General features: G+C 44.6%; 5 protein-coding genes across 6 annotated transcripts in view; 3 read left to right on the top strand and 2 right to left on the bottom strand.

Moving 5' to 3' along the window:
* The window catches only part of LOC135391917 (DNA-dependent protein kinase catalytic subunit-like), a 42054-nt gene extending 28598 nt beyond the window's left edge, over positions 1 to 13456 (top strand). For both annotated transcript variants that reach the window (XM_064622479.1, XM_064622478.1), the window contains 31 exons: positions 267 to 443; positions 521 to 608; positions 787 to 910; positions 992 to 1130; positions 2837 to 2902; positions 2977 to 3087; positions 3624 to 3752; positions 3809 to 3907; positions 3978 to 4086; positions 4320 to 4419; positions 4553 to 4697; positions 4783 to 4918; positions 5405 to 5583; positions 5649 to 5796; positions 5866 to 6026; positions 6100 to 6222; positions 6768 to 6853; positions 6925 to 7012; positions 7085 to 7225; positions 7770 to 7838; positions 7927 to 8056; positions 8336 to 8403; positions 9237 to 9457; positions 9516 to 9602; positions 9683 to 9814; positions 10748 to 10949; positions 11026 to 11214; positions 11296 to 11338; positions 11406 to 11514; positions 11590 to 11713; positions 12750 to 13456. In XM_064622479.1, coding sequence (XP_064478549.1) covers positions 267 to 443; positions 521 to 608; positions 787 to 910; positions 992 to 1130; positions 2837 to 2902; positions 2977 to 3087; positions 3624 to 3752; positions 3809 to 3907; positions 3978 to 4086; positions 4320 to 4419; positions 4553 to 4697; positions 4783 to 4918; positions 5405 to 5583; positions 5649 to 5796; positions 5866 to 6026; positions 6100 to 6222; positions 6768 to 6853; positions 6925 to 7012; positions 7085 to 7225; positions 7770 to 7838; positions 7927 to 8056; positions 8336 to 8403; positions 9237 to 9457; positions 9516 to 9602; positions 9683 to 9814; positions 10748 to 10949; positions 11026 to 11214; positions 11296 to 11338; positions 11406 to 11514; positions 11590 to 11713; positions 12750 to 12827 — 3801 coding nt within the window. In that variant the 3' untranslated portion in view covers positions 12828 to 13456. The remainder of the gene's footprint in view (positions 1 to 266; positions 444 to 520; positions 609 to 786; positions 911 to 991; positions 1131 to 2836; positions 2903 to 2976; positions 3088 to 3623; positions 3753 to 3808; positions 3908 to 3977; positions 4087 to 4319; positions 4420 to 4552; positions 4698 to 4782; positions 4919 to 5404; positions 5584 to 5648; positions 5797 to 5865; positions 6027 to 6099; positions 6223 to 6767; positions 6854 to 6924; positions 7013 to 7084; positions 7226 to 7769; positions 7839 to 7926; positions 8057 to 8335; positions 8404 to 9236; positions 9458 to 9515; positions 9603 to 9682; positions 9815 to 10747; positions 10950 to 11025; positions 11215 to 11295; positions 11339 to 11405; positions 11515 to 11589; positions 11714 to 12749) is intronic.
* On the bottom strand, positions 12646 to 16632 carry LOC135391918 (protein C12orf4 homolog). Its single transcript, XM_064622480.1, has 12 exons — positions 16288 to 16632; positions 16090 to 16232; positions 15839 to 16020; positions 15687 to 15786; positions 15283 to 15407; positions 15124 to 15224; positions 14910 to 14994; positions 14698 to 14810; positions 14393 to 14574; positions 14091 to 14321; positions 13902 to 14027; positions 12646 to 13210 (listed from the first exon to the last, which is right to left on the bottom strand). Exons 1-12 carry the CDS (start codon positions 16445 to 16447, stop codon positions 13127 to 13129), a joined length of 1632 nt encoding a protein of 543 aa, XP_064478550.1. The 5' UTR covers positions 16448 to 16632; the 3' UTR covers positions 12646 to 13126.
* A 1866-nt stretch (positions 16633 to 18498) lies between these two features.
* On the bottom strand, positions 18499 to 26940 carry LOC135391915 (queuosine-tRNA galactosyltransferase-like). The gene is made up of 12 exons (XM_064622476.1): positions 21121 to 26940; positions 20947 to 21063; positions 20779 to 20881; positions 20370 to 20434; positions 20230 to 20298; positions 20044 to 20139; positions 19856 to 19951; positions 19472 to 19596; positions 19274 to 19409; positions 19083 to 19151; positions 18928 to 19002; positions 18499 to 18624 (listed from the first exon to the last, which is right to left on the bottom strand). The coding sequence occupies exons 1-12, from the start codon at positions 21142 to 21144 to the stop codon at positions 18544 to 18546; spliced, it is 1056 nt and encodes a 351-aa protein (XP_064478546.1). The 5' UTR covers positions 21145 to 26940; the 3' UTR covers positions 18499 to 18543.
* LOC135391913 (uncharacterized) lies at positions 21292 to 24297 on the top strand. The gene is made up of 5 exons (XM_064622474.1): positions 21292 to 22002; positions 22083 to 22194; positions 22261 to 22489; positions 22578 to 24146; positions 24205 to 24297. The coding sequence occupies exons 1-4, from the start codon at positions 21764 to 21766 to the stop codon at positions 24140 to 24142; spliced, it is 2145 nt and encodes a 714-aa protein (XP_064478544.1). The 5' UTR covers positions 21292 to 21763; the 3' UTR covers positions 24143 to 24146; positions 24205 to 24297.
* On the top strand, positions 24172 to 25699 carry LOC135391916 (uncharacterized). The gene is made up of 6 exons (XM_064622477.1): positions 24172 to 24309; positions 24383 to 24457; positions 24531 to 24605; positions 24679 to 24753; positions 24827 to 25224; positions 25309 to 25699. Exons 5-6 carry the CDS (start codon positions 24831 to 24833, stop codon positions 25608 to 25610), a joined length of 696 nt encoding a protein of 231 aa, XP_064478547.1. The 5' UTR covers positions 24172 to 24309; positions 24383 to 24457; positions 24531 to 24605; positions 24679 to 24753; positions 24827 to 24830; the 3' UTR covers positions 25611 to 25699.
* Positions 26941 to 26996: the final 56 nt, after the last annotated feature.

Here is a 26996-nt window from a genome sequence, read left to right as displayed (position 1 = left end):
GAGGGGTTTCTGGAGCGCATGCAGAACAAAGAGCAAACTGACGCAGCCAAAAACAAAAATTTATGGAGAGGCTTCTCATCTTGAGGGAGTCGCACCGCACACCAAGTTGGGGCCGTTCTTGGCCAGGTTTAAAAGTGTTCATTCAAAAGTGTTCATCAAAAGTGTTCAAAGTTCATCAGAATCAATAAGCGACACATTGCCAACTGATTCACTTAGGCCAGTATACAGCGTGTGACACACTGCTTAATAACCCTGTCTTTATTCAGGAAGACCAGCAGGTTGCACAGATGCTGATCACTGCCATCACGCAGTCCCTTCTGAAGGACGCACGACGGAAGAATTCGTCCATCTATAGCGAACTATGCAGGGAACTGCAGGATTCATTTCTAAGACTCTTGGACGAAAGTTTGGATTATTCGTCGTCTGTAGTGGGCTTCGTACTGGTTCGTGAAGATTTCGTTTTCTAGGACCGTATTTTTGTTTTGCTGGAGTTCCAATTGAACTTCCGCATTTCCTGCAGGAAGTATCATTCCAGCATCCTGCGGACATCAGGCTTAGAGCAGACAGCCTGGCTTGGGCGTCAGTGGCTGGGAACCATCAGAACCTTGGTATAGTAATAGTCTTTACGATAATCGCAGTATTTGCAGTTGCTGCGTTGAGGGACAAAAAGGAAGCGACTAGGCCTTGGGGGATCTCAGAGTGTGCAATGAAGGGATGTTTTGCGTGCTACAATTCCTAACAAAGATCCGTGTACAGGCACATATTCACATCTGTTCCCTTGAGCAGGGATCTTGCTGCTGGAAGAGATGCAACTCCATTCTGCGGAGCCATCCGCAAAGGCACCAAAACGCTGCCGGAAAGAGCAGCACTCAGAATCGAGCGGAGCGTCTCTCTGGATCAAACTGGCAGAGTATGTGTTGGGTTGCAGCTGAACTTGCTGAAAGGATGAGAAGGCAGAAAAGGAACATTTTTGGTCTGTTTTTTTGGACAGGTTGTACAAATCGCTCGATGATAGCGATGCCGTACGAGGAGTTTTTGAATGTGCTGGAGACATCTCCCCCGGTGCTCGTGCGGCTTTCGAGAAAGAAGTGCTCGGGGACTACCAGGCTGCCGTCACACTCTACGAAGAGGTACGTTGGTGTCATAGTATGTTCCTTATAGTTCCGTAATTTTTTAGAGGTGTGCGAATATTGAAATTTTCTAATATGAATTGAATATGAATATCTGCAAAATTGCCCTCCAAATATGGAATCTAATTTCGAATTTCACGTCATATGATAAGGGCTTCTAAGGGTAACGATTAAGGCCCGGAAACTAGTATGGTCACAGTTGTGTGCTGCTGATCCGTAGAAAAATGCTCCAGGACACACGCTTTAAAGGGCTAATAAGGAATATGTGTTAATGTATTGGCTTAACGCAAGGTATACAGTCAACCCTCGATTTATGAACGACCTCGGTTTCCCGAAATATCGTACATAAATCGAGGGATTCATAAATCGAAAATTCCAGTAAGTGAGTACTACGAGCAAATGGAACAGTATTTCCGAGTTGGGATTATGTTTTTAATGCAATATATTGTGTAATTTGGCTTTCAACTGTGTCTTCTGCTGTTAGCGCATTCACACTCTGTTTATTATGCAATACTAAATTGTTTAATTTTTCTTTGGACCATGCCTCACGCTGTGTCAATCTTAGAAAGAAGAGATGTCAGCACATTCGCACTCGACTGGTCTCGGACTTCCTCCGGGATTTTTAACCTCCGTTTATTAATCTCCGGGTGACAGCGGCCACTTTATTAATGAACTTATTAATGAATTAATTAAGTCAGGAACACTTGCTCGCCCCTTGTGTGACCCCGGGAAACCCTTTGATGTTGGTATTTCCAGGGGTTAAGAACTGAGGGTGAAATACCTGGAAAAAAGTTTTGTCCGTTCAGGCGTCATTCATAAGACCACGGAATAATCCCTTTGAAGGTTTCTGTTGACCTGAGAACGATCCGTTCATAAATTGAGGGCAAAAACGCTGGACAACTCCTACTTGGTTCCCAGGAATTCCATTCATTATTCGAATATCGAGGTTCATAAAACGAGGGGAAAATGCCTGTAAAAAGTTTGGTTCCTCGTGCTCGTGTTCATAAAACGAGGGAATTCATAAATCGAAGGTTCATAAATCGAGTGTTGACTGTACACGCTTATCTGCACATTTTTTTTTATTATTCTGTCTTAGTGCCGTGAAGCAACTTATCTGCGCATGTACAGTCACATTATTTTTACAATGAAACAATGTGCTGTTCTCATGAGGCAAGCTAAAAACTGTAAAAACAACTTGCACTTCAAGAATCCTTCATGAACACTGAACACCTGCGTTTCCATTGCAATAAGTGCTGGTGAAACAGAAAGGCAGAATGGAAGCAAAGAGCAATGACATGTTCAGAATGTGGGGTGGTTTACTGATGAGCACATTTCAGCTCAATTTTGCTAAGAAGGAAAACAAATGTAGCAGGTACTCTACTGTTTCACTGAGGCACAGTGCTATCAGGTGTGAGACCATAATTCCTGACAGTAAAGTACAGTTTGGAACAGCCTCAATCATTAGCGCTGTAAATCCGTGATCCTCGGCGATGCCATATGCCTGTGCATATCACGTGTGATCGCTTCCGTGACGTTCGTGTTCAGCTCTTCTTCTTTTATTTCATCTAAGGCCATATAGGTCTTGCTATCATATATAATCATAAAAAATATCTATCTATCTGTTTGTCTCAATCAGTCAATCAAACAAACAAACAACAAATTACCAATTTCATCATTATCATCATTGTGATGTTTATATTGTTTAGTTGTATCAGAAGACACGGGAGGTTGAACCAGATGAGGCGACTTTCTACGACGATGCTGTTCTTGAGGTAGTGTTCCTTCTGGATTGTTTTTTGCTTTCCGTATACGGAACACATTTGACTCAAGTTTGTTTCGTCAACAGAGTTGCTGTAACCTTGGAGATTGGGATGGATTGGAACGAGTGGTGGCATCACGGATTGGGAAGTCCAAGTCCGTACGCTTGGAAGATTTGTTTGATTTTGCGTATAAGCAGGTGAAATATCACATTGAACTCGTAGTTTTTACTTTATATACGTGAGAAATGTTTCTCTAATTACTTTTTTCAATAGTATACAGGGTGCTCTTTTTTTTTTCCTCCTATTTTTTTTAATAAGAAAGCTATGGGAGTAGTACAGGTGCCGGTTTTGCTGGTGGCCTTGAATAATGACCAGCTCCAATTTTGCTGCCTCACATTTCCCAGAAAACCTCTAATTAAAAAAGTTCATTAAGAAATATTAGGTAATCAGTAGTCTACAGTTGCATACTCTCATCGACAGGATGTTTGCGTGGCCATATAATCGGTCTGCAAAATCTGTGTCTGTGCCGCTCTCATCTTTTAATTAAAAATCTGTAATGCATTTTTTTTTAAATCACATCCTGTTGAAGCAGCATTTTTGCATCTCATGCCTGGATAAGCATAGCAGATAAGGTTACAATACTTCATGTTGAGTGTATTCAAGTTTACTGGTACAGGACTGACTGTTGCATGCAGCCATGGGTAACTAATCCTGAAAACTTCACTTCTTTCAGGACCACTACTTGCCCTCTCTTTTTAAGAGCAAGGTTATGACTTCCTTGATAAAAGGCAAGAATGACTGTGGTTTCCTTGAGTCTGTACGCTCTGCACTAGACGACACGGAAAAGAAGAGAGTGCTTGAAGTATGCACTCCGATTTATTTTAACTAGCTACCACTTATTAACTTGCACTTTTTCAGTCAAACCTTACGGAACAACTAGCACTCGTGTATGCCATTGAAAGAGACTACAGTCGATCACGGTATTATGTGGAAAACTTGCGGGAACAGTTTTTACAGGTAGACGTACGGCATCTTGTCACCTGAGATTTCTGCTTGCTTTGAATGCTCTCCTTTCGTTTGGCCTCAGGAGTGGAGCAGCCTCAGTGTCCTCAACCCATCAGTTCTGGACAGGAATTTGCAGTCTCTTCAAAAGATAGCTGACCTTTTGGACTACCTTTATTGCAATATGACTGGAGGTCAGTACAGTTTCAGCAACAAAACCCTTCACTTGATTCACAAAAAGCAATTCACTAAAGGACCCTAATATCAAGTCCTCAGAACTGTCCAACACTTTATTGGTGACCTCAAAACTTGCACAGTTTGTACGCTTACCGTCGAATGCAAATTAAATTTGAGGACTGAAAACATCTGGATTTGTTTTATGCATATGTTTAATATTGGTGCTCATAAGTACTATACCTTAATGCAGGCTCAGAGGACAGAGCAAGCACAGTCCTCAAAAACTGGAAAAAACGGCTCCCAAGTGACTGCGACACAGTTTCATTGTGGACTGATGTCCTCACTACCAGGCACGTAATACTCTCTACATGCTTCTTTTAAACTGAGACCGACTTGTTTGGTTTGTCTTTCCCTACGCTCGCATGTTGTGCAAGAAGTAACACAATTTGTGATGTATGGAACGGGGATAACTTTGTTCCGCAGGTGTTACTTCATCAAGACACTCTGTGACACAGCATCGGACAAGTTTTTGCCCATGAAAATTGACCTGCTCAACTCGTTTGCTCGTGCAGCGATCAACCGTAACACGGTTCCTGTTGCCCTGCGATGCGTTGCGCAGATCGAAAAGGTATTCTGCAACCGTGTTGCCTGATTGATTGGTGCGTTCCCTTGATAGCCCGATTGATGTGTTCCTTTCTGCGTTATTCTTTAAGCTCAAAAGTGAAGCTGGTGAATGTTCTGTGGACATGTCGTACGTTCACACGTACTGCGCCACACTGGAGAGGAGTTGTGAGAGACTTCCCCCGGAGAAGAAGATTGCATCTCACATCAAAATGCTACAGAAGTTAGGTGAGCATGCCATGTTGTATATACATGTGATCATTTTTTATTTATTTTTTGCTTTAATGCAATGTCATTTTATTTCTTTGCTTTGTTGTGCTGCAAAAATTAGCAAAAGCTACAAAAATTCAAACAAACTTTTGCCCTAGCTATATAGCGTGGTATGGCTGGTGCCTGACTTTCGGAGGTTTGGCTTCTTTTTTTTTTCATTCCTTCTTTTTGGTTTAACAGTTGCTTACATAGCACGGTTCTATAAATTTCTCGAAGGCTACTTTATTATTCTGATTGAAACTTTTGCAGTGGTGTATTGGTGAATATAATTTCAGTTAAGTTTCGGAATTGCCCAGTCCTTACAAGGCCATCCCTTTAAACACATTGTTTCCACGAGGGACATTAAATACGGAGTGCCGTGTGCCAAACTTCCATTTGTTTGAGTGAATGTGACTAAAGAGTTTACATTACCCATATAATAATAATTTACGTTGCTCTTTCTAGAAACCTGCGTCGATGCATCAGACAACGAGTTTGTAGCAAAAACCTCAGCGTTAGAAGGCCATTTGCTGACGAGATTGTCGGAGCTACTCTATTCTGCTGGATCTGATGCTCAGCTTCGTTTGAATCCTGAGGAGACAGCGATATTGAAGCTGTCTAAAGTTTGTAGCACGTCGCAACAGGTAAGTCGACGCGCTCTAAATTAGAAATGACGCTATCTAAAAATACATGAATTGTTTTGTGACAGACTGCTTATGAATTGAGAGAGAAGGCTTTCTGTAAGTACCAAGAAGCGATCAGTAAAAGTGCAGCTGCTGAATCATCGAAACAGCAGAGCATCGCACATATCAGCATGGCCACGTTTTGCAACCAAGTATTGCAGTGCTGGGAAGGTGGTACGGTATTTTGGAGAAAGAGGCTAAAGCTTTTCATTGCTGCAAGCTGTCATTTACGTCCTATTGCAGGTGCTCTCGACTTCGAGAGCAGGAAGGAATGTCCGAAGGTAATGGTGGACTCGGTGCTTTCATCGATGGCACTAGGGAACACAGACGCGGTTGACATGTTCCCACAGCTTTTGGACGTGATACAAGTACACAAAGCGTGCAGGGAAACGTTTGCTGCACAAGTAAGACAGTACTGTACCGTTTCGCGGAAGGCGTACCAAGATATTGACGAGGATTTTAAACCCGGAATTCCAGTGTGTGAAAGTTCCGTGCTGGATGTACCTGTCCTGGCTCAACCAGATCCTTCCCATGCTCGACAAAGAGATTGGCCCGTACCTCTTCGACCTTGTAGATGCTGTTGCTACGCATTATCCGAATGTGAGTCGTAGTATGGCACACTGAAATTTCATCACAGTGTTTCAGTGTAGACAACGCAGTGTCGCTGCATAGACGATAGGATTTTGTCACAATGTGCTATTGTTTCGCCTGGTTTGACCACGTCTACCACTATTGTCAAAAAGTTCAAAGATAAAGCAGGTTGTCAATACATCGATTTTGTTTCTGCGCGGTGATGCACGTCATATTTTCGAAGTACGTAATGTCCCTCAGCCACGATGCACCTCTGCCAGTTGATGCAACTCCTCGAAGGCATTTGCTGGAACCTCGTGACAATAGGTTTAAACCTTCTGTAAAATATCAGTGTCACTTAAAGAAGGAAGAACAGATCATTACTATACATCTGCTGAATCATCTGCAAAGCTTAGGTAGCAGACTTGACTTAATTTCTGGCAAAACTTGAAGTTGGCTTGCTGCTCCAAACGTATCCTTACCATTGTGTCCTGTCGTGTCCTTCAAGATGTCCTTGCGAAGGCGGGAAAAAACTCTGTCGCAAGTACTAACATATAGATGTTTGCTTGTCCTAGGCGCTGGTCTACCCCTTCCGCGTCAGCTATGAAAGTTACAAATTTGAGTCGAGCGGCAAGTCCCAAAGTCGAGACTTTGTTGAGAGGTATAGTGCCTTTAGACAACGAGCTCCATTGATTCGCGGAAGCGTTCACCGTTACGTTTATCCTGCTTCAGAGTCAAGGTGAAAATGGACAGACTTCCTCTGGTGAATGACTTCATCGCTGCTCTACGAATGCTGCAATTTCCAGATATTGCATTTAAGGCAAGGCAGCCTTTATTTTGAATTAACGGATTAATTACGGGAAAGCTAGCTGTCTCTTGCAATTCAATCCAGGATTGGCATCAAACCGTGGAAGAAGCTCTGAAACAGAAGAAGAGCTCACAGTCTTTGAAGAGAGAGTTTCGTGAAATGCTGTCTGACCTGTGCGAAGAAGGCTCCGTGAATATCAGCGGAGTTCGACAGCGTTTTGCGAAGGTCAAGTACCGCTTGCATACATAGCTAACCTCAAATAACCTCAAACGTGTGATCCTTCGCTGAACTGCACGCCACTCTTCCTGATATGTACAGACTGAAGTTTTGGGGTTTAACCCGATTCTTCCCCGAATTTGCACCCCGAATTGAAGGTTGCCTCTTCAGGGTGAAACCCGATTTTTACCCGGCAAATTGCCCTCACTCAGGCATCTGCAGGAATGCACACTAACCTGTTTCGCAGCAAAACGCAGTTACATCACCATTTGTACTCAACCAGCACAGTTAGTTTGAGTAACTGGGCCCGATTTCTCTCCGAATTTATTATATACTGGAAGGTTTTCCATCCGAATTCGCACGAATTTAGAGCACTCGTTTATTCACCCGATTTTTACCCTCCGAATTTAGAAGAAAAAATGTTTTCCGAAAACTTCACGCTCTACTCGTGTGTAATGTTGAAGTGAAGTGGAATCACTTTGCTTATAGGTTTCGTGCGTTTCACTGACATTTTGTTGAAACTCAGTCAATTGCCTTTTTTTTCCACGTACAGGCCGTCAAGAAGAAGCTCGTGGATGCTTTTGGATCAAACGGGGAAAAACTGGCGAGCATGTCTCCGAACGTACGCTAAGTGGCAGTAGTACCAGCATTGTAACATGTCGGTGTGTTGAGAGAGTAACAGGCGTTTTTCTCTCGCCATTTTCTTGCAGGACTTCCGCGCTAAGTGCCGACAAATTATGGGAAGTTACAAAATTGACAAACCAACATCGCTGAAGGACATCTCACCTTGGCTTGCCAAATTCAGCATGCTGCAGCATAGCGTCGGCCTCGAAATTCCAGGTACTACTATAGCTAAGAAGATGCGCTAGTATTTTTGTGAAGATGTACACAATCTGTTCAGCTCTTATCCATAAGGAAGATGCAGTAGAGACCTTTTAGGTGTCACACAAACATGGACACAGTAGTTTTCTGCCATGCCGGAATTAAACTTTTTCAGTTTTGGGCTGTATATGGCCAACACTCCACTGAATGTGGTGTTGTTATTGTTAATTTTGTTGAACACACTGCACGTTAAAATGGACCAGCATTCGACGCAGGAAACTTCTACGTATATTTCAGGCCAGTACACAGGAAAATGTAAACCAATGCCAGAGTACCATGTGCAAATTTCCGGCTTCGACGAAAAGGTGAGCGGGCATGTTTAGTCGCTTTTGTTAAAGTTTTCTGCTGCATAAGTGTTGCGAGGTGCCAAATGTGCAGACAAATTAAAGGAATCCTATGATAAGATACCTTAGATGTCTGAATTTAAAAATAAAACCATTGCATCATAAAATATTGATTTGGGCATCATTATTAGTCTTTGAAATGACTGTGTGAACAGTCATTTTGAAACCATAGTCAATAGAAAGCAAATAGCTTTACAACTAAACAGAACACATGTACAGGATATATCCGTGACATGTGCATAGGGACTTTTGTTTTCGGGTTTTATGTTTCTTGAAAATTATCAGTAAAAATCTGGTTAATCTGGAGTAAAGTAGGGTGATATTGGGTGCAAAAGCAGATTTTTGGGTGGAAAAGGAGAAACAAAAAAGCACTTCTCACATTTTAGATGAACACAAGATGAATTACCAGTGCTGCAGTGCTACAAGTGTGCAGTGCATAGCGTTTTCCAGTGCCTGTATTGCTGGCTGAATTGGCACTTTGCCAAGCTAATTTTTAGGGGTTTTTGGGTTTTCCCCTTAGTGACAATATATAATGCAAATCGGGGTACAAACGGGTTTTACCCAAAAACACAAGGCCCTAAATATGCATATTGATTTTGATAAAAAGCAGCACTCACTATGTTCTGTACCTTCTCTTGCGGCGTTTTCAGGCTCAAGCTAGCAGCTTCGGAATATATATATATATCCAAATATATTCGAATTAAAAACACTCATTATTCCCTTCGGCGTTCAAAAAGTTGAAATATTTGCCCAGCCGCACCGAAAGAAGCGTGATCGGAAACTACGCATTTCAGATCTTGGTGCTGTCTTCAAAGCAGAGGCCCTGTCGGGTGACAGTGCAGGGCAACGACGAACGGGAGTATCGGTTCCTCGTCAAGACGGGGGAGGATCTCCGGCAGGACGACCGCATCGAGCGGCTCTTCCAGGTCATGAACCGGGCCTTTGCCGCCGACCCCATCTGTCGCGCAAAGCGGCTTCACTTGGTCACTTACAAGGTTGTGCCGCTGACTACGCGGTGAGGCAACGATTCCTGCGAGTCTCTGTTCCTTCTATAGCCGCGTTCTTTGTCTTAGGGTGGGTCTGATAGAATGGTTGAGCAACACCGTAGTGCTACGAGAATTCATCCAGAAAGGCATGGACGACGCGGAAGTCAAGATTTTGTAAGTCTCGCAGCTTTTACGTCTGTGTTGTGCCTTCGGTGTTAAAACTGCCGCATTAATGCGTTCTCGACCAATTCCAGTAACCAGCTGCCGACTCGATCCGGACTCAGTGGAGCGTCCGACTACATACGTGCCTATGAACAGCTCAAAACGACGCAGCTCAAGTCTGCTTTTCACAAAAACGCTGCGTCCGTCGACAGAAAGGCCCTCTAGTAAGGAGCATTAGCGAATATGAGGAATGCTTTTTTTTTTTTTTTGCATTTTTGTGTTTTTAACCTATTGAAGTACCATATTTACTCGCGTATAAGACGTAAGTTTTTTACCAAAAGCATCGTGTCATTTAAGCAACGTGCCAATCGTGCCGCGTTAGGTTAGGTCAGAGGCTGAGGGAAAGGGGGGAACTGAGGAGCTGGTCGCAAGCATGACCTACTTGTAGAGCGTATATGCAGGTAAATACGGTATTTGAGGTAGTGCCGTTCGAATATTCGAATTTTCTAACTATCGAAGCAAATACTTATACGTTCGATTCGAATTCCGAACCAAATACAAATTTCGGTATTCGAATTTTGAATAGAATCGAACGCCTCTTCCATAATGAATATGTTCGAATTGTTGCTGCGCAAAAAGCCACGCAAGAACAAACAATCTACAGCGAAACCCCCAGAAACACTATTTACCTAAGTGGTTTAAGTGCACTAGTAGACTAGGCCTATCCCTTTCCTTAAGCCAAAACGAGGATGGCACAGCATTCTGTCTCTGCCTCAAATGCTTCGTCTTGAATTCACCACCTTCTGAATGCATACTCGCAGATTTGGCACTCGTATAACTGCTGCAAATTAAAATGTATCTGTTCTCTGCTAACGTTTCGTGTATGTTTGCACTTTATTTCCACATCGCCTATGCATGCGAACCTTTCCATTTTGCAGCTATTCACTTCAGATTCGCTTAGGTTCCACAGTTATTCGCTTCGTATTCGAATATCCAAATCGGATATATTCGCTTCGGCCCTATAAGTATTTGCTTCGTATTTGCTTTGGTTTTCAAACCACTCTTCGCACGGTTCTAGATAATAGATATTGTCGCCTGTCAACCCCCTAGGGTTACTACACCATAAGGCAGTGACTAAGTAACGTCTGCCTTTGCAGCAAAGCGTTCCTGAACCTTAGCTCTTGCTTCGAAGCATTCTTCACGCTACGATCCCGCTTTGTGGCGTCGCACGCTGCCATCTGCATAGCACACTGGGTCCTTGGAATCGGAGACCGCCACCTCGAGAACTTCCTGGTCAACGTTGAGACAGGACAGGAAGTTGGCATCGACTTTGGCTATGCCTTTGGTGTGGCTACCCAGGTCTGGCAGGCGTGTTTTAAGAAATTATGTTGCGCTGTAATGGAGTGTTGTTCTCAAGGCAACAATCACATCGCAGTTTCTGCCAGTTCCGGAACTGATGCCGTTCCGACTGACACCTCAGTACCTGAGCCTCACAGATCCCCTGCGGCAACACGGAGGGTACTCCTGCAGCATGCAGCATGTGCTGCGGGTACTGCGCAGTAATAGGCAGACGCTACTAAATGTGCTGGATGTTTTTGTAAAGGAGCCTACAGTAGATTGGATGGTAACCTCCTCTTAATTTTTTTACTCCTCTGTATCAGCTCAAGTTTCACGCGAGTCTTACTGACGTCTCATTCCCTTTCAGAGGTACGCAAAAATGCAAAGTGTACAGACTGGAGAGAGCAGTGGTGAGGAAAATTTGTGAACCTCATGAAGTGCAAAGAATTGTGATAGACATTCCGAATGTGTTTGTAGAGAGGAATGCCACCGGTGCAGACGACGGGTCAGAGAAGTGGTACCCGAGGCAGAAAGTCTGCACCGTTCGAGAAAAGCTGGGCGGAAGGCATCCTAGTTACATTTTCCGGTTAGTCTCGATAATTACTCGATCTCAGTAGCTTACTTTTATTATATGAACTATTGCTTTTCACGTTACGCACAGTGATGAGGTGCGACTGCGGAAAGAGCAACGTCAAAACATGGAAGTCGTCTGCCTAGGAACGGCAGATGAAAGCAAGCACCGTGGCCAGATATCCGATTCAGGAGAGCTCAGTGTGGAAGAGCAAGTAAGTGTTTATAGCAGAGCTGTGCGAATAATAGAAACTTAGAATTATATTCGAATAGCTCATGCTACGCTAACTCTATTTGCAGTTTTGAGATCTATTTTTCAGTTATTACTGAAACAAGCAGCACTACCTTCCTTTGGTGCAGTTCTCTGTCCGCATTGTGGACGAGACCAAAGGAGTCGCAAAAATTTGCGTATAGTAACACGTGTTGCATTTTATGCTGATCCAAAATGTAATCTACTCCATCGTCATCATTGCCAAGTGGATAACAACCTGAAGGTGGGCACGTGGCGTACTTGGCTCTCGAGAACAGAAGACCGTAGCTGTCTTCGATTAGCGAAAAAGTGCAAGAGGCAGTGTAAAGGAGTACAAACAAAGTTCTGCTCTTGTGCAAAGTACACTGAGCCCAATCGAGTAGAAAAGTGTAAGCCTCAGATAGTTTCTCACAGATGGCTGCACTGTATCGCAAATTTCTGAGCGATTATTGTCTATAAATTGACTCGAAGAGTAAAAACAGGCACGTCCCAACAAAAATTATTGCCAGTATGCTCCATATCGATGATATCGCCAAAAACTACTGCTACCCTGCTCATGTCGTCTGCTCCACTGTGCACGAAACGCTGCAGCATTTCCGTGCACTCTCACTGCACTTTCGCTGAATCGAATGCAGGAACTTGTACCGTATGCACTAGTTCAGAAAGTGCAACCCAATCGAAGAGTGCTCATGTCTCCACTAATGTCCTTGGTAGAAACAAATATGCACACAACACAACGTAAAGTGTGTAAGTTAGTTTACGTTGTGTTGTGTGTGTGTTTGTTTCTGCCAAGGACATGAGTGTACTGACTGTGCGACATTGAGAAATCATTTCCTTCACTCTCACCATGGCGGTGTTGGTAAAGGATACGGAGACATCAAATGGACTACTTCCAAGTGCTAAGAAATTTTGCTATTCGCACAGCTCCAGTTTATAGCCGCATAGATACAGTATTAATAAACATGACTGCTATTGACAATGTCTTGAACTGTCGCACGTAGGTTGAGTGCCTCATCGAACAAGCGAGCGACCCTCTTGTCCTTGGCCTTACGTGGTGCGGCTGGATGCCGTGGACCTGAGCGTTTTTCTCGTGGCGAGGAACTCTATCGAAAACTGGACACGTAGCAAATGGGAGCACCTGCCACGTTTTTCGAACCAAAGTATTTTTATGTTTGTTTCCTTAGCATTATACATACAAAAAAAAATGTTGCATTGTATTAAAAGTTATACATGGATCACACATAAACCCGTGCCTTCATAAAATCTGGTGGCACTTGGACCTTTTAGAAAATCAGGTAGTAATACATCTTGGTTGTCAAAATATCAGATATTTAAGGAGGGCTCGCAGCTGAGGGCTCGCATAACATAATAAGTTAGTTCACTTGAGAACCAGCGGGTTAGATATTCGGAATATCGAAGAGAGCATTGCAGAAAGGTTGGCAAACAGGTCCTCCGAAATTCCCTAAAAACGAAGAAAAACCACGATCAGAATGTTGCCAATGAACCCCATGACCTACTAGATTATACGTGCCATGTTAGGAAATGGAGAGTGCCGTTTCTGATCGCCTAGGGGCTATGCACGTCAGTCCGTAGGACCTCCGTAGTGATTACACAGTTGAAATTCGAATGGCAGAAGCAGGCACACAGAGTTTTTTTTTTTAAAGACAACTTTTGCAAGAACACTGGCTCTATGGGACATGCGCCCTGCGAAACTCCCAACATAAGCTTCAAGGCAGTATGGTAATCAAAGAAGCAATAAATTTGCTGTTGACCAGTGTCTAAAGAGTGGGGTGCAAATGACATGGTCACTCTAATCTACAGGTTTTCCCGCTCATTTTAATCCATTGGTCACTTAATTTAATCCAAGTGCTACCCAATTTAATCCAGTGGTGAACCAAATTAATCCAAGAGCTACCCAATTTAATCCAATTGTTTACTGTGTATCCAGTCATGACATGACTGAATACATACGGAATGCATTTGCATGTGTTGCTTGGATTAAGTTCGGTAGCGCTTGGATTAAATTGGTTGGTGTCTGGATTAATTTGGTTCACCACTGGATTAAATTGGGTAGCGCATGGATCAAATTGAGTGACCAATGGATTAAAATGAGTGGGAAAACCTGTAGTAGGTCGTGCTCAATCTATACGTACCTGTGGAACCATGAACTGAACGGTCCGCGTCTCTTCTCCGACGAGAGATGCCAGCTCGATCATGAATCCTTTTATACACTTGAACACGAGTTCCGCTCGTTTCAGACACCAGGGAATGGTCATCTCCTAGAAACATACAACAGTACAGTGCTGCCCCCTTTCCACAGGTAGCGTTGCCCGATAAGTCACCTCGTACAGCTCGTGGACTAGTAGGAGGGGAATGGTGACGTTGCAGACGTCGCGTTCGTGCGCCACTCGCAGCATATTCCGCAGGCCCAGTATGACGGGGTGACGAGATGTGATGTCGGACGATCGTAGGGTGTCGTCTTCCACCATGTGGAACACGACGTGCGCTTCCGACAGGTTGGAATGGTGCGTGACGTAAAAGTCACCGGCTTGCAGCGTAGGACTGCTGGAATTCTACGGACAAGAAACCGAGCTCGTGACAGTAGTACGAAACGTAATCCGTTAAGTGGGGGACGTTTGCGTACCGTGTGATCATGTCCCGAGAAACTGGATCTCCGACTGGACTGGCTGGAAGAGCTTTCCGACCCCAGTAAGCTGGCAGCACGAATTTCTGCAGCCTCGCGGGCTTTATTTCGAATGTTCTCGAGCTGTTGGTCGACGTCGGGAAAATGAAGTTCCGTCGACTGATGGCAGATGGCGGCAAATTCTGCACAGTCAATATTCAACACGATGCATGTGTAGGTGAACAAAACCATTAAATCTCGATGTCTTAATTGTCAGCTTTTAAGTGCACTGCGGTAAAGGATCTTTGATAACCTGATTGACTCACGTCTTTTGATTCCCACGTAAGAGTTTATTCTGTTGTCCACCATCAGAACGAGACCACAGAGGCTGTTGGAATAGAGGGACATTGCTATGTGCAGACGTTGAGGTGCTGGAAGGCTATGAAATGGAACAAAATACTCTACTTATTTACATAGCTGGCCCAAAGAGGATTTGTGTCGTGCAACAATGTAGACCCATCTGATTAAATTTACTTACCCCATCTTATTTGTTGTATGCCTGCACAAATCCAAAACGTCTGCTGAGAGGAGTCTGAGATTGTGCATGACCTTTAGCTGTGATCCTAGAAGTTCAGTGACAATAAAAATTTAAGGGCCCACTCCAGATCATTATGAGGTGACTGTTTTATATCAGGTTTACTTCCAGCTGTTAAGTGTCGTCTGCTATGTCATAAAAAAAAAAAATCTCTAACCGAGGTGAATGGTGAAACTCTCGGATAACCGAAACGGCGGAGGCGCCCAGTCCTCGCCATCGTGGCCGATGAAGGACTTCGTAGCAGCACGCATCCTCTCTCTGTCAAAGGACAGGATTAGCATGATGTACAAATTTGTATTCTCGCAACAACGATTACCCGAATCCCCTGCCACCTTTCGATGAAGTGTAGTCTTCGTAAACGGTCCTGATCCACTCTCGGAATTCCCGTTTCTGGGTACATTTTAGGTCGTCAATCTTGGAGTCCAGTTGCGCCATCACTGTCTGAAGAAAAAAAAAAACAAAGAAAGCACTGCCATTGTTTGATAGCATTCGTACACACCACTTATGACAAACCAAGCACATTTTTTCTAGATAAGTATTTGGGGTGTGTTGAAATCACACCGAAAAGGCGTACAACATTTGAGGACATTCTGATAAAAGGGAGAGCACAAAAAAACCAGCAGACGACGCAGACAAGCTCTCCAGTTTTTGTAATATGGACCCATATACCGACACGCCAATCTTTGAACGCTCAGTAGGTTCTCATTTGACGAATCGTACCTGATTTTCATCGAAATGCCTGGCAGCTATGCCGTTGATGTCCTGATCGGTGAGTCCCATTCCCACCTGCTGGACACAACGTTCCATCTCAGCCGTTTGCCTGGACCCGAAGAGACAAAGTGAGAGACTATCGAAACTTGCGGACAAGATACCTCGCTTGCAGTTTGGCCAGTGTATCGTCCCGTCCTCGGACTAGTTCTCCAACAGCCAAGGCGTAGGCGTGCTCCAGGCTCAGGATTGTGTCCAAAGCTGGTGAATGGATCAGAGTGTGGTACATTGCAGAGAATTTGGATTCTACCGTTTCTTCTTCTCGAGTTGCATAGCGCAAGTGTTCCTGCAACGAAGTTAAAATGCTCGGGTGTCCAAGCGCGACGAAATGTCGCTCAACGAAACCGCGGCTTACCTCTCGAAATGCTTTGCCCCATCTCTGCGCTAAGGACTCCACATCTCCGTCTCTCTGAAACTTCTCTATGGCATCGGTCGCACTTTGATCGTAGTACGACCCCGTTTCTCTTTCAATGAACTTTGACAAACTTTCCGTGAGGTCTGCAAAAAATAAAAAGTCAGAAGGCTTGTAACTGCGAGTGGCAATAGGACGTACCGTCTTCAACGTAGCACGGCAGGTTGTGATCATTCATAATCTGGTACACTATCTCCTTCACTGAAACATCGCTCGGGATAGAGACTTTGTACTTGACGTCGAATTTTTTCGCGTTAAAAGTTTGTTCCCAGAGAAACTCTGCCTCCACTGCTGGAGGCATTGTGGCTCGGAGTTTGGTTTACATTGCAAGCAAAGTTTGTGTTGCCTTCCACAGGTGGTTGGAGATAACTGATGGTTCGTAATCTGTACCAAAATACGTGGGAATCGGCTTGAAATGCTTTCTCCGGCAGCCACCGACAAAAACGAAACTCACTCACGCCCCCATATTGAATATGTGCCTCGAGCTTGTATATCGCAGCCCAATCCTAAGGTACAACGGCTGAGTAGTAGTGGGCATCCGCGAAGAAAAGTAGTCCCAATTTCTCATTGGCTACCTGAAAATAACCTGAATATACTAGACCGAAGCCTGTGTGTTCGGCAAGTGAGTTCTCCTTGAGGGGTGCCATGTTTTAAAGGTTGCCAGACAGCAATTTCTGGGGTTTGCCTGCCGATGTAGAGAAGAAGAATAGAAGCACAAGTGCAAAGTACACGGTGCTGGGAAGTGCTATATGTTGTCAAATTCACCTATCTAAACACAGTTCCGTTCAAACAACTCAGGAACAACGACCAAACGATAATTAACATATTATATATAAAGCGTAGGGGGGAAGGCGTGCAAAATACTTTGACACACTATGAAAGCCGCCATCGCCGCCATGCTTCTGTGCAGTTGTGGCCAGATTGCAAATGAAAATGAGGCCACATTTGGCGATTTCGACAACATAATTTCGTATGCTCGGCGTTCTCTCTTATCTAGCTCCCTGAAACATCGCCCTGTGTATTTATTTGTTTGAGGAAAATGAAGAATTGGTGGTTGAACACGAAGCTGTACACTTATCGCACAAGCAGAAAGGGTATTTGAAAAAAAAAAATTATATGGAAAGCGGAAAGTAAAGCCTCTGGCGTAACGTTGTCGTGCAAGCAGCGCAAGTGCAGCATTTTCTTGTTTCACACAGAAGCTAATACTTTTGTTTTGGTGCGAAATTGATACGAAACCACCTACAATCATAGCGGTTTGCCATGGAGTAACAGTTTACATAGCCATACCAGGCTCCCACAGCTCCCCATAGAGCCCATAGTTTGAGATAATTCAGGCAACATTGGACATGCAACCAATGAAAATGAACTATGATGCCTACCTTTCGGCCAATCAGGAGTCTCTCAGTTTGGCTCGCCTTTCGGCCCGGTACTGGCCAGTACTGGCTACCATCGGCTTTTACTTTTACTGGTTTTCATGCCCGACGCTTGTTATTCCGTATTCCAGAACAACTAAGCAAATTTTTGACAAAATACACATTTATTTGAAACATCGTACTGATTCAATAGTTTGACACAAATATTCACCGTGCCTACAGAGTCCAAATCGTTGCGCTCGTTGACCAAGTTCGAACTCGGAAAAACACACACACACTCTAGTCCCAGAAGTGAGCGACGCTCACACGATTTCACGGTGAGCATCTCCTTTCGTTGGTTGCAGTGCGAAGGTTTCAACGAAGCGGGCAATACTTGTCGCACGGACACCGAATCCTGTCTCCGATGTGACTGAATTTGAAAATGCGACGGCGCTCACAAGTGTTCCTCAGGCGTCAGCTCAGCACTCAATTCCAGTTCTGAACTCGAGAGAATGTTCGTACGTAGGATACTTGTGTCGGGGAAACATCACAACACGCGCTGAGTCACTTTGACAAACAAACAAATCTTGGACTTCTCTTTGAACAATGCCATCATACCGTGGTGTCAACTGACATCGTCGAGACGCGAGACGCCGCTGCCACTTCTCTCCCTTCCCTTCTCGTAACTGCCCGCCAGACAGGCAGCCCGCGAAAGAATGCGCTTTTGAAACGTTGCCAACCAATAGCGGAGCGCGCAATGTCCTTCGGCCAATGGGTATCAACTATGATGCCTGACGGAGTAATGCCACGTGTTTATGACGTGCAAACATTTTTTTAGAGCCGCGAAGAGGGGGAGCTGTGGGGGCCTGGCCATACCACGAATATCCGTCCGTCCAACTCCAACACAATGGGGACAAATTTCAAATATTACAAGATTTTTGTTTGTTTTCTTCTTTCTTTTTTTTGCAATCTGCTGCAGCGACCTCGCATTACTCTAATATGCAGTTACTTTTACGTAAAAATGTTTTATTTCATTGCTACACCATCATGAAAACAGTATATAATCTTTGCCTTCTTCCAAGTTCATGAGAGACAGGTTCCTTTCAAATCCTCCACCTGTCAGGTCCTGAAATATGTAGCGCAATAACATGTTACAATGTCCATGAAATACACTCAGTCCATGTTACAGTAACGGCCTTCATAACAAATTGAAATTATCCATTAGGACAAGTCACATGCTGGCCTACATGATGCAAATATTTGCATGTTCACATTTCCAGAGCTACAGCATCACATGGAAGCATGCACGTACAGCCAACCTTCTGATTTAACCAACTATTTCTGCACATGGTTTGTTACAGATATGGGTGTGAACAATTAGAGAAATGACAAAGAAACAATCCGAGAGCAATACAATTCTAAAGTTTACCAGTTTCATGCAGATCACTAGTGGTGCCGTTGCTTGCAAAAAATGTATGATGGGCACTCTAGGCCTTGGGACTTCCTATGGAGTTTGGTAAAGGCAATATCGTATTAGATCACAAGATCACAACTTGGAAAGATCCCGGATAATGGAATATTTACCTCTGACTCTTCGTGGATGTACACCTTTTTAGCGATCTTCTTTTCATCGACGTCGCAGAATGCCACCACCTGGAATGACATAGCAAATTTTACTAACGTTGCGTTTACACTGCTAAAACTAGCTGAGTTTTTCTGTCAAGTCTGTCATACGAAGCATGGTCAACAAACGCTGTACACGCAATACTGTCTACCTTTTTACGGCTTTCCTTGCAAAGAGCGCGATAAAACCTCCTTCCTTGTTTCCCAGCATTCCAAATGGTAAACGTCGTCCACCGTGACAGAAAATCTCTTTGCATCCTGTCGAGTCGAACGTCCCATATCGTCGACCTACCAGATTAAAATTATTCCGAAAGTTTCAAACACGTTTTTAAGTCTTCGGGTCATCTTACTCTAACACAGAAAATGTTGCAGCTTGTTGATGGTAGCGGTAGGTCAGGAGAACCCGATCGACTCGCAAAAGTTTTCCTCCAAGGTCCAGGTGTTTGTAAAAGAAGATTAGATCTTCTGGAATACCCTGCAATTTTTTTAATTATTATTAGCATTTTTTTAAAACAACGGTACTCAAAAATTTAGGGATTTGAAGGTTTACACCCTTCTAGGCATCCGGTGCCAACACTTTTGTTTCAACCCCCAGAAAGTCTGCTCGAGAGCGAATATCCGTAATGGTATAAACATCCAAATCCCCTTCTAGCAACAGTGTGTTACATTCGTGTATGTTTCATATATGTTATTATTCAGTAATTTAGTCAGTTCTCCGAGAAAACACTACTTGCTTTTCCACGCTCGTCAAACCCGCCAACAGCTTCGAAGACGGCTCGATCGCAAAACCACGTGGGCATGATGATAGTTGGACCGTGGGACGTAAAAATCTGCGAGATAAAAAATCATCGATGGTAGTTGCGTTGAACATTAGAATTTTTCCGTAAAAGTGACTCATGGTGTATGTGTGTAAAGCTCTCACTTGAACATCAAGTTTGTCTTGTTCCAGATTGTTCGCCCACACCGTATACCTTTCTGTAGACCCCTCGGGGATTCGATTAAACTTGCTGCCTACGATCTGTTTAGATGATACATAACAGAGACGTGCGTAAACGCAGGCCTAAACGTGCACTAAAAATAATCACGTAAAAAGAAGAGGCTTACTTGCCGTGTTCGAAGGGCTACGAATCGCTGTAGTGTACTGGCTGCTAATGCGTTCGGGACCCATTATGTCATCCTGGGAATTGTATTAAAATGTGCTGCTGGAAGTATTTCGGCTGCAATGCATTATGTGTACAAAGTACCTACTATGTCTAGAAAACAGAGGTATCTTCCACAGCTCTGGTGAACAGCCCTATTCTTGGCTGCTCCAACTGCAGAGACAAAGATGTTTTGTCAGGTCTCAAACGGTGGTCCACATAGATTGACAGTCTTTTTGGGTACTCGGTACTCAGTACCCAGCTCTATTTAACATAGAAAACCAGCAGCATACCCATAGGGCAGGGAGGGGGTTTGGAGGTCCAACCCCACTCAAACTCGCACCTTTGGTAGTGCATTTAGGAATTTCCCACATAACTCTCGCAAATGAATTATATGAAATCACTCAATAAATGGATTCCATTGAAATATTTGTCTGGCTACGCTACTTTCGAGAACCAACACGTTAATGACATTTGGAAAATTAAGGTGTTGATATTTCAGGTCTAGATGTCTGTACCTCCTTTGGGGCCGGTACAGGCATCCCCGGACGAAAGTGTCAATACGATCTTTCTTTGCTCCAGCGATGTTCTCCATTTCTCTACAAGTTCAAGTGATCTGTCCTAGAAAAGGAAACAAAAACAAAAAGTTTCAGGTACTCTACATTGAAATTATATTATTATCTCACGGTGCTTGAATCGTTGTAAATTGACAACTCTAACGATCCTTGGAAATCTTGTGCAATTACAGACGACAAGCACTCGTCTATCCATGGTTCTCCGTTGTGAAGAGGCACGACGATCGTCTGCCAAATAAAGTGAGAAGGGAAGCTTTACACTTTCGCGCAGTGTAGTATACGTACAACATCTACTGTATCCCTTCGCATTTTGGGAAAGTTACGCAGTTACATTTAACATTTCGTTGTGGCTAGCGTTACAGCAGCGGTAACGGGAGCCACCGGTTGGAGTTACAGCAGCGGTAACGGCAACAGCCAGTTAGGGTTACAGCAGCGGTAACGGGTGCCACCGGTTGGCGTTACAGCAGCGGTAACGGCAACAGCCGGTTAGGGCTACAGCAGCGGTAACTGGAACTGGAACGGCCGCTTGGCGTTACAGCAGCGGTAGTCAAGTTATGGCACCGATAAATCCGATGGCCGATGAGTAGTTAGGCCGAGAGTAAATATAAAGCTGAGTGAATGCACTTCGTCACTTTTGAGTCAGGGAAGACGTCAAGCGTTACAGGCGTGAAAGGAAAAAGAAAGTCTTGATCACGATTTTGATAATGTAAGTAAGTTCGTTCGGTGTCTTCGAATCATGTGCTTTTTTGAGACAAGGCGGGCGTTCGGCCGGCGCCATAGGCGGCGCTGACTACAGCGCCGACAGGTGCCACCACCCACCACCACCGCCACGGTCCTCCCGTGTACGCACTACACAGTTACCACGTGCTCTTCACCTGTTTATTGTGTTTTTGTTGCTTTTTGTGTGGTTTGTGGTTAAGGTGTCGTGATGAAACTTGGCGACAGGTTCCGAACGTTTGAGGAGCTGGAAGAACGTATTAAGTCCTATTGCAAGGAATCGTTTACCCAGCTGTATACGCGGAGCTCCGTGTCAGTTGTGACGGCCCGTAGGACGAAAGGTCTCAAGCGTCATGTCAACGAAAACATCTCCGTGTACGAAATAAAGTACTGCTGCATACACGGTGGCAGGACGCACAAAAACCGTGGAAAGGGAGTTCGGAAGACAAGGTATGGTCACGCTTGCCTCGATTCTGCATTCAATGAACATGTTTGAAGGCTTGTGTGTGGTTTATTTTTTCTAATTTCAGCACATATGTCAAGGACTGCCCGTTCCGGATTGACTGTCGCGTGTCGACTGACGGAGAGTCTATAGAGGTTGTGGACATGGCAGATGAGCATAGCAAACACGATATGTCAGAGGTGAAGATCGAAGATTGTGACTCTAAAGTGCGCACATAAATATGTTCATTTTCAACACTGTTTCAGGAGATGTTTTTGCACCTCCCCCACAATCGAAAGCTCACCATCGAGGCGCAAAAGGACACCAAAAGGCTCCTTCAGCTGGGCTGCAACAAGAAGCGTGTTGCACGGGCCCTTCAAGAGCAGACAGGCCAGATAGTACTTTCAAAGGATTTATCCAATATAGTGACAATGAACAAGGACCCAAAGAGACACGACCTGAAGACGACTGTGGACTACCTTCAATCCACATACAGTGCGTATACTAAATCACAAAGTGGTGCTTATTCACATGTGCCTTTTTGCCTCATTGTTCCACATCTCATAATCTGCTCTCTTCTAAGGGTCTGACTGCCATGTCTTAACAAGCAGTGGAGAGTTCCGAGGGCTGCTGATCTGTACTCAAGAAATGAAGCAATCAATGCGCCGCTACCCAGAGTACATTGGAATTGATGGAACTTACAAGCTTCTTGACATTCGGACGCCTGTATTCGTAATCCACAACGTTGATGGGAATGGAAGTACAGAGACAGTATGCATCGCCCTGGTCGTGCACGAAGATGCTGAGACGCTAGACTGGCTGCTGTCCAAGTTCAAGGAACTCCACCCAGCTGCATCACAAATTGGTTGTGTTATGGCCGATAAAGACTTGTTGGAGCGTCAGCTACTTAAAGAGCACTTCCCTGAGGCTAACATCCTAGTGTGCGCTTACCATACGCTGCGGACCTTCAACCGGGAGATCACTACACAAAAGATGAATATTTCCAGTAATTTAAGAGAGAAGATTTTGCAGGTGTTGCAGGGTATGGTTATGGCAAGAGCCGAAGAGAAGTTCGATGAACTTGAAGGAAAGCTGTATGAACTTGCACCACCTAACGTGATCCAATACTACGAGAAGAACTGGAAGACAACTAAGTATGAGTGGTATACGGGACCCCAGTTCATGGAAGGATCATTTAGCAATACCACAAACAACAGGCTCGAACGATTTAATGGGCAGCTGAAAAATATAATGGGGACCAAGAACTCCTTAAAGGACTTCTTCATTCAGCTCTTCAATTTGCTGGGCGTGCTGAGAGAAGAGCACAGGCATAGCTACTACTATGCACTCTCGAAGACTCCAACTGACTTCGCTGATTGGGATGCCCCTCTTCAGCTATACTATAGCAGGCTGACGCCCTACGCGTTTCGACATGTGCAGAAGCAGTACGAACTCTCCAAGCTTGTGCGACTACCAGAAGCAGTTGATGGTACTACATACATCTACAGAAGTAGTGCAGGTTCAACTCTCACTGTCACATGTGAGGAATGCCAGTGCACAGAGTTCCTCTCTATGCACCTTCCCTGTCGTCACATTTTTGCGGTGCGGCGTGAACAGACCATGAACCCATTTTCCGAACACATCGTGGACAAGAGGTGGACCCGACAGTACTACAACGAAGAGTTTAGGCAACCTGGTCAGGCATCGACCCAAACTGAAGAAACAGGAATCCCAGCAGTCACATGCTCGGAAATTGTGTCAAGGAAACGACCAATGGCACAGCACGAAAAGTATCGCAGGACTTTTCCATACTGCAAGCGCCTTGCTGAACTGGCCTCCGAAGAAACTGGGCAGAATTTCCTGGATCGTCTTTCCTTGCTTGTGTCCATAATTAATGCATGGGAAAGAGGACACACAGTGAGTCTACCAGTTCAGCCAGAGAATGTGGATGAACGTATACCAGAAGCATCACACAGGTATCTCACCCTCATGGAAGTACCCAGCATGTCTAAATGGTGTGTGCCATGGAGGACATTTAGCATCCTACTCAACTTCAAATATACGTGCACGCTGCAGTCTTTATCAGCAACATGCCTTCTAGTGTATCAGCAATATGCCTTCTACTACATCATTCCTCATCCGTGCTAAAAGTGTACGTTATAGGCTGTTGCATAGGTAATTGCTACAACATGCTTTGCTTTCTACTTCAGGCCATGCAGCATTGTTACAGAAGAACCACTCTCTACAGCAACCGCCTCCCCTCCTCAAGCAACTGCCTCCTCCCTGACACCGTTCCTTCATGCAGAAATTGCAAGGTAAACCTCTGTTCCTATGAGTTGTGCTTGCAATTTGACGTGAATAGTGCTTAATGAATCTTTCTCCCACTAGGCCCTGCGAGCTCCAAGCAGCACCAGCAGCTTCTGCCTCCTCCCTCACACCACTACTTCATGCAGAAATTGCAAGGTAAACCCCTGTTCCTATGAGTTGTGCTTGCAATTTGACGTGAATAGTGCTTAATGAATCTTTCTCCCACTAGGCCCTGCGAGCTCCAAGCAGCACCAGCAGCTTCTGCCTCCTCCCTCACACCACTACTTCATGCAGAAATTGCAAGGTAAACCCCTGTTCCTATGAGTTGTGCTTGCAATTTGACGTGAATAGTGCTTAATGAATCTTTCTCCCACTAGGCCCTGCGAGCTCCAAGCAGCACCAGCAGCTTCTGCCTCCTCCCTCACACCACTACTTCATGCAGAAATTGCAAGGTAAACCCCTGTTCCTATGAGTTGTGCTTGCAATTTGACGTGAATAGTGCTTAATGAATTTATCTCCCACTAGGCCGATGGAGGTTGCAGCCACAGACGTGCTTTGTGAGCTCCCAAGCGTGACAGCTTCTGCTGACACACTTAATGCAATAAAAATGCCATCACGGATAAGAGTTCGCGGCCGACCAAAAGGAGCCTCGAAAACAGTCATTGGGGTACCAGCAAAACGCCGTCGCCTTGGCAGCAAAGCTCCGACTCCTGTATTGCATGGTGTGCCACAGGAGCAATCTACAAGTGCAGAGAGTATTGAAGGCTACGAAATGAGTTCGAGAGGCCACCATGCAAGGACCAAGAAGCCTGGCCTAGTCAAGTTTTTTGAGCTACCATTAAGAACACGGCAACTCAAGATGCTCGAGTGGTTTGTCTCAAAGTCTAAAGCAGAGGATGTACTGTTGAGAAATACCTTAATAGGTGAGCATGACTGTATAATTTGTTGCCAAATTGTTCTGGCTCTCAGGAGATAGCATTCACATCTCCCATTTCCCATCCTTGCAGAGGAAGATGATGTTGAAGTATTCCCAAGCCGAGTCTCGGAAGCTGCCCTTGACGAGGCTGTTGATCTGAATGTGATTTCCGGATACTTTACAGCTGACGGTTGGGCAGCAGTGTGCAATCTTATAAGCACCAAGAAGACCAACATGGTGTGGAAATGCAACTTGTGCAGAGAAACCTTAGATGCAGATTCCATTTCATGTGACTCCTGCTTACATTGGTTTGATGTAGTTTGCGCACGAGTATCCAGAGCAAGACTCTCTGCTGAAGCGCCATGGTTTTGCGAAACATGCTGCAGGAAATAAATTGTGTTCATCTGTTTCTGCTGCATGTTGATATGTGATTGTGCAATAAGATGTCAGTGCAATAAAATTGTTCCCTACATTGGTGGGCAGGCTTTGCCAATGTCTTCCCTGGTAGGCTTGAAGAGTAAATGCATTGCCCATTCTGTCTCTGAAGTTTATTTCATGTAGAATGGGTCCTCAGTACATAAGTCACACGTACTAATCACTACATGCCATAAGAGTGTGAAAAAAAGGGCACCTCTTCTATACTGTGTGTGTGTGGAAAGTATGGTGTGCATTTTGCTTGTTGCCACAAAGGCTAGCTAGGAGGATTATCAGGCAGTAAACCCTAATTGGCTCCAAAGCGGCATAAAGTATGGCGACTGCCTTGTTCAGTTGCGACTGAAGTGACCACAATTGTAACATCAACCCTTCATTTGTGTTACTGTTGTAACCGTGGTAACTTCAGCCATCGGAGCTGTCAATGCTCTAAGTAACTGCTCTGCCCAAAAAAATGCAAAGCCTTGAAACACCTGACTCCCCCACTCCTTGCTACTGTCCTGTCTGCATCCGTCCACATCTGTCAGCCGCCCATAGCCACAGCTGCTTATAACACTGAACTAAAAAAAAAGTTGGAACACCTGAAGCGCGCTTGCCCCATACGGCTTTGTGCAACATCACGTGATAGAGTTCTAGCTTCATCAGCTGTTAACATACCTGTTAACACAGCTAAAACTACTAATTTGCCTGGTTAGACGATTCGGAGTCATTTGGTAGAGCTCTGGTAATGGCAGGTCCCTGCCCGTCCCCCTATGACGGCCTAAGTTTAAGTCATACGTTCGGAACCTGTCGCCATTTCATCACGATACCGTAACCACAAACTATATACACAAATAGCAACGAAAACACAACAAACAGGTGAAGACCATGTAACTGCGTACAAGCACAAGTGATACAAGGGGATGTCCGCGCGGGCAATATGCTACACGGTGGCGTTGTGGTCGGCGCCACCCAAGCACTCGCCCTGTCTCAAAACGGCATGATACCAAACTTACTTAATTATGAAAATCCTGAAAATCATAATCAAAACACTCTGACGTGTACTGTGTACATATATGTAGGTATATATATATTTTTTCTCGCGCCTGTGACGCTTGACGCCCGCCCTGACTCAAAAGTGGCGAAGTGCATTCAATCACTTTATACATTGCTGACGATAACTGCGCATTCGCGTTACTGCTGTAGCTGTTGTAAATTCAGCCATCGTACTTATCAGTGCTGTAACTCTAAGTAGTCGCTCCTGTCACCGCTGCTGTAACGCCAACCGGTTGCACCCATTACCGCTGCTGTAACCCTAACTGGCTGTTGCCGTTACCACTGCTGTAACTCCAACCGGTGGCTCCCGTT

The sequence above is a fragment of the Ornithodoros turicata genome, chromosome 4 (assembly GCF_037126465.1).
Source record: "Ornithodoros turicata isolate Travis chromosome 4, ASM3712646v1, whole genome shotgun sequence".
NCBI classification, from domain to species: Eukaryota; Metazoa; Arthropoda; class Arachnida; order Ixodida; family Argasidae; genus Ornithodoros; species Ornithodoros turicata.
Note: the sequence above shows the minus strand (reverse complement) of the source record. Positions and strands in the feature narration are given on the sequence as shown.

Excerpts from the sequence above, each read along its gene's own strand:
- LOC135391918 (XM_064622480.1), bottom strand. The coding sequence starts at position 16,447 with ATGCCTCCAGCAGTGGAGGCAGAGTTTCTCTGGGAACAAACTTTTAAC. Across the intron at positions 15,408-15,686 it reads GGCATTTCGATGAAAATCAG|ACAGTGATGGCGCAACTGGA; the intron begins GTACGATTCGTC and ends TTTTTTCTTCAG. Across the intron at positions 14,322-14,392 it reads TCTCGGGACATGATCACACG|AATTCCAGCAGTCCTACGCT; the intron begins GTACGCAAACGT and ends TCTTGTCCGTAG.
- LOC135391915 (XM_064622476.1), bottom strand. The coding sequence starts at position 21,144 with ATGCGAAGGGATACAGTAGATGTT. Across the intron at positions 20,435-20,778 it reads CTGTACCGGCCCCAAAGGAG|TTGGAGCAGCCAAGAATAGG; the intron begins GTACAGACATCT and ends TTGTCTCTGCAG. Across the intron at positions 19,952-20,043 it reads AAGACAAACTTGATGTTCAA|ATTTTTACGTCCCACGGTCC; the intron begins GTGAGAGCTTTA and ends TTTATCTCGCAG.
- LOC135391913 (XM_064622474.1), top strand. The coding sequence starts at position 21,764 with ATGAAACTTGGCGACAGGTTCCGAACGTTTGAGGAGCTGGAAGAACGT. Across the intron at positions 22,195-22,260 it reads GCAAACACGATATGTCAGAG|GAGATGTTTTTGCACCTCCC; the intron begins GTGAAGATCGAA and ends ACACTGTTTCAG. Across the intron at positions 22,490-22,577 it reads CTACCTTCAATCCACATACA|GGTCTGACTGCCATGTCTTA; the intron begins GTGCGTATACTA and ends CTCTCTTCTAAG.
- LOC135391916 (XM_064622477.1), top strand. The coding sequence starts at position 24,831 with ATGGAGGTTGCAGCCACAGACGTGCTTTGTGAGCTCCCAAGCGTGACA. Across the intron at positions 25,225-25,308 it reads GTTGAGAAATACCTTAATAG|AGGAAGATGATGTTGAAGTA; the intron begins GTGAGCATGACT and ends CCATCCTTGCAG.